This window comes from Centropristis striata, chromosome 19 (assembly GCF_030273125.1).
Source record: "Centropristis striata isolate RG_2023a ecotype Rhode Island chromosome 19, C.striata_1.0, whole genome shotgun sequence".
Taxonomy (NCBI): Eukaryota; Metazoa; Chordata; class Actinopteri; order Perciformes; family Serranidae; genus Centropristis; species Centropristis striata.
Window position 1 is genome coordinate 34,220,573 of NC_081535.1, and position 8,101 is coordinate 34,228,673.

General features: G+C 33.8%; 1 protein-coding gene across 1 annotated transcript; it reads left to right on the top strand.

The window, feature by feature from the left end:
- Window positions 1–1,113: 1,113 nt before the first annotated feature.
- On the top strand, window positions 1,114–7,571 carry s100z (S100 calcium binding protein Z). Its single transcript, XM_059358081.1, has 2 exons — window positions 1,114–1,269; window positions 7,158–7,571. The coding sequence occupies exons 1-2, from the start codon at window positions 1,129–1,131 to the stop codon at window positions 7,311–7,313; spliced, it is 297 nt and encodes a 98-aa protein (XP_059214064.1). The 5' UTR covers window positions 1,114–1,128; the 3' UTR covers window positions 7,314–7,571.
- The last annotated feature ends 530 nt before the right edge of the window (window positions 7,572–8,101 follow it).

The following is an 8,101-nucleotide window of genomic DNA, read 5'->3' on the forward strand; positions in this document are numbered from 1 at the left end:
CCTATAGGATGTTCACTATCACATGCAATATAACTTCTGAAGTTCTTGTCAGCTACTATCAGGACACTTTATAATATTTATTATCTGGTGTTGTGTTATTCTTATTTTACTCCATTAATTGTATCTTGTGGAGCAACCTGGCACAACAATTTCCTTCGGGACAAAGTGTAGTAAATAAACACCGACAGTTTGTATGTTTTCTTTCCACTAGTCTGGAAAAAGATGTTATGGAAGATAAATCTCAACCAGCAACGTGTAGTAAATAAGCAACATGTAGTAAAATAAACACCCAAATTAGACTCAAAATTATATAATGTTTATAGATGCAAATGAGGTATTATCTAATGCAAACTTTGGGTAAATTTTGTACAAATCTACACACAAATAAGCAACGTGTAGTAAAATAAACACCCAAATTTTGTATTTTTTCTTCCCACTAGTGTGAAAGAACATGTGATGGAAGCAAAATCTCAACCAGTGCATGAAAAATGAGTTGAACATTGAGTTTTTGCATGTCGTATTTCACCTAAAGGCAAATAAAATTGCATTTTAGTGAGATAATCACAATGGGATCTCTAGAATACAGCTTAGTTTTAATTGATAAAGTTCTATCTTATCTAACATGGTGAATCAGTGAATCTTTAGAAGGCAGACGTGCCTTTGATCTCGTACATAACCAATCATATAATCTTCCATCCTTTAATATAAAGCAGGTGAGTTGTGTGACAGGTCTGGACCCATCTCCTCCTCTCAGCGCTGCAGTAAATGATGCAGATGTAAATGATGCTGGGCTCAGAGTGTGATGAATCCCCGCGGGGGGTCCAGGGTTACACTGGTACATGTTTTGTTTTTCACTTAACTGCCCTGATTAAAAACCTGGAAAGAAAGACAGTTACCATGGGAGTCTCACCTGTGGAATTAATTATCAGGACAAAGATAGAGGAAGCATCACTCATTTCCTCATAAACAAGCCGAGCTCAGCGTCTCTCCTCACTCCGTTCAGGACTCTAACCAGGTAAGAAGACTCTCCTTCTTACTCTGATCTTAATAATGATAGCTTTACTGTACTAAATGTGTTCTTTATAAATCATTTTCATTGTCAGGAAGCTGCCAGATCCTCCCAGCAGAATGCCGAGCCAGCTCGAGGGCGCCATGGACGCACTGATCACGGTTTTCTACAACTACTCCGGAAATGACGGAGACAAATACAAACTGAACAAGGGCGAGCTGAAGGATCTGCTCAACAGTGAGCTCACCGACTTCCTCACGGTAAATAAACTATGTTTGTTTCTTTAAAACTGAATCTTCAGGTTTAGAGAGGGGCTTCCTGTGGACTTTAGGCCTCTATGACTGACAGTTAGAGGTTATAACACAGCATGAGACTGAAAATAACCACTCAGTTATCAGCTGATATTTCAAGTGGATGGAATATTTGTCTAAAACTGCACTGTTAAAAATTTTTTGTAGAAATTACAGTACAGTAAACCCCTTCAAATTATATCAGAAATGGGTCGTTAAAATTTAAAACACTTTTAATTACCGTAAATCAAAGAATAGCACAAAACTGTAACTTTTACTGTCATTAACTGTAGGAAACACAAAGTTTTGCTGTAAAAATATAACATTTTTATGTAAAATGAATGGAGAAATACCATGATGACACAATTACCCTAAAAATAACGGGAATATTCAGTCTAAATAACAGTTTTTGCTGATATTTACATTTAAATGTACAGTAGAAAACCCACTCACTGTAATTTTTACGGTGAAGTTCTGGCAAAACACAGCTGCCGGTATTTTACCGTAAATGAAACAGATTATTTTTTACAGTGTGTATGAAGCATCTTATGTTTGTGATAAACTTTGTTTATTCTAATAAGTGCCTTGGTGGCTTTTAAAAAAAATATGATAATTTTTCTTCCTGCTGCATAAAACACACCACCTGAAGTGTTTTAAACTGACAGATATAACCATGAAAACTCTCCAGTTGATTCTTTATATTAAGAACAAACATTTTTGTTTTGCAAGTTTTCTGAAATGTCATTTTAAAATATACAAATGATTCATTTCCTTACTAAATATGAGCTAATTTGCATACATTTCCACAACAGAAAGCTGAGCATTTGATAAAGACAAGTTCAAAAAATTCTTGTTTTGTTTCACTGACAAAGGTTTCTCTTTTTATCTCGATATAAATCTGAAATTACTGTTAAACAGTTTCAGGAATAAAACTTTAAACCAGACTAATATATAAACTAAACCCCTCTGTGAAAACTTTCAGAATATAGATGGAAATGAACCAGCAAAGTTTGGTGGATGTAAGACTGAAAATTTTGAAATTTTACAAATTTTTCCAATACACTACCATTGGGGGTAAAACGAATGAAATAACTTATAGATATCATCATGAAACATAAAAGCTTCCATTAAGACTCAAATTATATAATGTTTATAGATGCAAATGAGGTATTATCTAATGCAAACTTTTGGTAAATTTTGTACAAATCTACACACAAAATAAGCAACGTGTAGTAAAATGAACACCCAAATTTGGGATTTTTTTCTTGCCACTAGTGTGAAAGAAAATGTGATGGAAGCAAAATCTCAACCAGTGCATGAAAAAAATAATGTTTCTGCCTGTAGTTTCACCTTAAGAGGAATAAAATAGCAATTTAGTCAGATCATCTGGCTGGGATAATGGTTTTAATTAGTCAAGTCAAGTCAAAGTTTATTTATAGAGCACATTTAAAAACAACCTCAGTTGACCAAAGTGCTGTACAGTTATTAAAATAGAATACATCATACACAAATAGGTATAAATAAAAACAATGAAAAAACAATAAAATAAAATAGAATAAAATAGTAATAAAAGCTCAATCCAAAACAGAGTTAGAGATAAAAAAAAAGACAAATAAAAGGGTAAAAAAGTATTAGTGTCTTATATATATATATATATATATATATATATATATATATATTTAATTTAGGGAAAGACTAATTCAGGGTGACCCTTTAAATAAGCAACGTGTAGTAAAATAAACACCCACATTTTTGATTTTTTCTTTCCACTAGTGTGAAAGAACATGTGATGGAAGCAAAATCTCAACCAGTGCATGAAAAAAATAATGTTTCTGCCTGTAGTTTCCCCTAAAGAGGAATAAAATAGCAATTTAAGTAAGTAAGTAAGTAAACTTTATTTATAAAGCACCTTTCACAGACAGAAGTCACAAAGTGCTTCACATAAAAATCATACACATAACATAAAAATGTTTTAAAAGACCAAAAACAACAGCAATTTAAACAACCATAGCAGTACCGAAACAATTAATCAAAAGCCTGAACAAATAAAAATTTAGTCAGATTATCTGGCTGGGATAATGGTTTTAATGAGTGTCTTATATATTTTATTTAATCTAGTGATTCATTCAGGGTGACCCTTAAACCCTGACTGGAAGCGTGTTGATGCACCAAAGTTTGACCTTTACAACTCCTTTTTTCCTCCGTGGATCTATAATGAAGATCAGCAATAATTGTAATAAAAACGTATTTCTTCGGCCTGAGTCATTTAAAATGAGACAAACACGTTGAGATGTTTAGGAGACGAGCGTTCTGACCTTGTTTGTGGAAATAGTTTCTCATTGATTGCCTCCCTGCTGGTTTCTCTCACGTCAAGTCACCGTGTGGTGAAATAAAGTCTGTGGAGAAGAAGAGATGGATGAGCTGGTCTGAGATAAGCTCGGCGGCCCCTGAGCCCGGGTGATAGCGCCGGGTAGCAGGACGCCATTTCAGATGATTGAGGCCGACACGTTGAGAAGACGGTCAAAGCTCTGACGCCCTCAGATGTATTTCTGTATTTCCACTTCTTGTCGTCCCTGATGCAGGCGGGAAGCCTCAGGTGCTCACACATCATCATCAGTGGCCCATATCGCCTCCAAATATAGACGCTGCCGTGATGTCATCACATCCCCTCGGGACGCACTCACCTCTGAGAATAGACGCTCAGAAAACACTGACACCTCACACCACGGCTCATACATTACTTTATGCAGAGCCGGCACAAGCCTTCATGGGGCCCTAAGCAGAATTTGATTTTGGGCCCTCTATTTCTGCCAATAATATTGATTGTTAATAACAATTTAATAACATAAATAATACCAATGCAATAATACTACAAATAATACCAATAAATGAATGATGTCCAGGGTGTCGCATATGGTTTTTAGTCTCAAAATGTAGCACATTCAACTATAAAAGCAACCTGGGATTGTAAAAACAAAAATAATATATATTACATACATTTATATACATTATATTATATACATATAGGCCTACAGCAGCAGCAGCAGCACTCTGTTGACATATCTTTGATCATACAGAAATTGCTCATACATGCAAAGAATAAAAAATAAAAATATATTATTGGTTTTATGATTGGTAATTGCTCTTGGGGGCCCCTAGTGGCCACGGGGCCCTAAGCAGTCGTTTAGTTCGCTTATGCTTTGGGCCGGCTCTGACTTTATGTTTATATACATCACACTGTCATAAATTATTCTGTAGTCATTTCATTTTACTTCATATATTTGATAAAATGTATTAAATATAAATGCGTCCTTGATTTTGAGGCAGTTTTTTAAGTAACTTTAATATAAAAATGTTTGAGATAGAATCTACTTATTTTGATCACGTTAACTCTATGGAGTCTTGGACTATTTTGTCCATTTTTGAATCCTTTTCATGTCTTTTTTGTGTCTTTTTTGTATCTTTTTTATCATTTTGTGTCTTTTTTGTCATTTTGTGTCTGTTGCTGTGTCTTTTTTGGACATTTTGTGTCTTTTTTCTAGTCATTTTGTGTCTTTTTTCTCGTCATTTTGTCTCTGTTGTTGTGTCTTTTTTTGGTCATTATGTCTATTTTTTTTTGTCATTTTGTCTCTTTTTTTGTCATTTTGTCTCTTTTTTGTCATTTTGTGTCTTTTGTGGTCATTTTTGTGTCTTTTTTTGACGTCATGAAGAAGTCGTGCTCCGGCGCTTTCATGGACTCCAGAGGGTTAAATATAATCTTTATGTGTATTTAATTCTAAATCAAGAGAGTTTTGAATGAATCCAACACAATAGAATTAGTCTGTTTTTAATTGACAGGCACTTCCTGTTAAGTTGTTATTAACTCAACTTGTAACATAGTTAGATTTAATTAATAATATTGCATGCAATCTGTTGCCTCAGTTTTATTGAGTAGCTATTGTTTATCTTTTTTTACAGTGTAGTTTTATTTTAGTGGGTGATGTAATAGATGCTCTTTAGAAAATTTTATGTTTTTCATTTATTTGTTTCAGTTTATATAAAGTTGCCTCTCAGTCCACGATGGATAGTTTTAATTTAAATTATTTTGGGTTTTTCTGATACATTGACCAGAAATTCTATTCCGTTCCATTTAATTAACTAATATATATTTGTATTTATGTAGAATTTATGTTTTTTTTGCATTTTTTATTTATTTATATATTTTTCTTTCTTTTTTTGTAATATGTTGTTTTTTGGAATTTAAACACGTCTTTAATTATTTTTATTTTATTTTTATTATTTTTTATTTATTATTTATCTACACACACACACATTTTTAATTAACTTTTGGTTATATATAATGTTATATATATAATGTTTCAATTGGTAATAATACATACACATGAAATGTATTAAATAGTCTTTTTTATTATTTGTTTCATTTTCATCTAGCTTATTTTTTAATCATGGTAAAACATTTTAAAAAATAATAATTTTAATTTGTTTTATTTTCATGTAGGGTTTTTTTTTTCAAATTTCATGTTTTTTTTACTATATATTCTGACATTTGTCTGTGAAGCCAGGTTTTACTGAAAAACAGAAAGCATGAAAGTCCCCTTTTTAAAAGAAAATGCATGAATTAATTCATAAAAAAAAGTGAGTTTGTATTTTAATTTCTCACTTTAACATCGCTTTGAGTCTTTTTAACCATTAAATGTTGAAGCAGCACTCAGGCAACATTCTCCTGGTAAAATAAAAACCATCTGTATTTGCCTTTAGTGTGCACTCGATTTTAATTTCTAACCTTTTGCTAAAGAAGCGTCTACTTTAACGAGCGCCTCGACATAAAGATCATCGGTGCCTCGGAGGTTAGAGGGCGTAATAGGAAAGCCATGTCTTGTTTCTCAATCCTGGAGGAAAAAATGAGCAAAAGCAATAAATGTGGAGTGTGATCAGCTGCAGCTTACGGCTCATTTAGCAGCAACATCACTCTGCTCTCCACTGGACACGCATGGCGGCGCCGTCAATAACACGCCTCCAACTCTAACATCTCCACTGACAGCCTCATAGTTCCTCTATCATGACATAAATCTAGTGTGTTAACCCTCTATGGTACGCATTATGATGCCAGTTGGGGAAAAAAAGTTTGTTTTTTGTCTGAAAATAGACTAAATTAACATATTCTGAAGACATTTTCTTAAAAAAAAATTGGGGGGAATTTTTTGGGGGTTTGTTGCCCGTAGGCAACATTGTACGGTACACAAGTGAAAAAGAAAGTTTTTAAAATTAATTTTAGTATAATTTATTCAATAAACATGTGTAAAATATTCAGTAGCTTCAACAGGGAACAATTCAAAACATTTTAAATTTAAAAAACATTATAAAAGGAACTTTTTTACCCGTTTCTTGTCTGTACCATTGAACCAACAACCCATTGAAATGAATGTCTGGAACAGTCTAAGTGTATGAAACTATCAAAAAAGAAGGTTTACTCACCTATCAGTAGGATTATATTTTTTCCAGATGGAAAAGGGCCATGAAACAACGTTGAGTGTTTTTTTGTGGCGCAAAATGGTAAAACTGTTTCCTTTGGAAAAGTCTGCAAAAAAGGGTTTCAATATGGCCTCCTGGAGGTCATGTAACAAATTAAAGCATTGCTATTGGTTCCCTATACTCTTCCCTCTTTTTTTAAGTATTGCATCACTCAAAAACATGCATTGTAGAAATCTGACAGGCCAAAAAAGGGGGCAACACCGTACCATAGAGGGTTAAAGGGGTTTTTAATTGCTCAAACAGGGATCTGAAGAGTCAATAGTATTGGCTGATGTTATACAAGAGATCATTAAGAGACTAAAATCACTTTTTATCCTGTTTTGCAGGCTCAGAAGGATCCGATGCTGGTGGAGAAAATCATGAACGACCTGGACTCAAACAAAGACAACGAGGTGGATTTCAACGAGTTCGTGGTGTTGGTGGCTGCTCTCACTGTCGCCTGCAATGACTTCTTCCAGGAGCAGAAGAAGAAAAGCAGCTAGTGTAAATCTTAAACCCTTAAAAAAAGTATAAAAACAAACAAAACAACACAGTGAATGTACCATCGGTTGAATAGGATTGTTAATGTGTTAGACACTCTGTCCTCTTGTCACAAATAAATTAGAAAATGTTCACATTTTCAGCCTGGAGCTGTTAAACAATGACTTTGTGATCTTACGTCAAACTTTTTCTGATCCAAATTATAGTAATTTTTATATTAGAGTGATGTTTGTAACTAGAAAATAAAAAAGAAGATGTCCACGGTGTGTTTACTGTCATCTTTTTATTGTGTTTACGGCTGTTTTTGCTTCTTAACTTGGATGCATTACTGTAAAACTTTTCCCTCCTCAGTACATTCAGGTCGTTACTGGCCATTAGTTGAATGGCACTAACCTTTAAAAAGACACTTTGTCGTCTAAAATGCTTCTTTGAATGCTTAGGTCAGGCTGTCCCTGCTCTAATGTGAATGTCAGATGTTAATATTTGCTGGTCTTCGGAGTCGTCGCGGCCCAGTGGAGCATTTAGTCGGAAACATTTCTGTCTGGCTGTCAGTCTTTGTTCCCAGAGGAGGCACACCTTCACAAAGATACAGTCATGGAAAACTGCCCAGGATAACAGCCAATAAACCAAATGAGATTAACGTTTAACTTGCAAACATTTTGTTAAGTTAGATGTGTCTTCTTTCTTTTTTTTTAATTCTCACCACACGTGTGTTTTAGAACAATAATTAACTTTAAGTTTTCTACTTCTATGGCAAAATAAAACATAAAACTGCTGGGTGTGAACACTA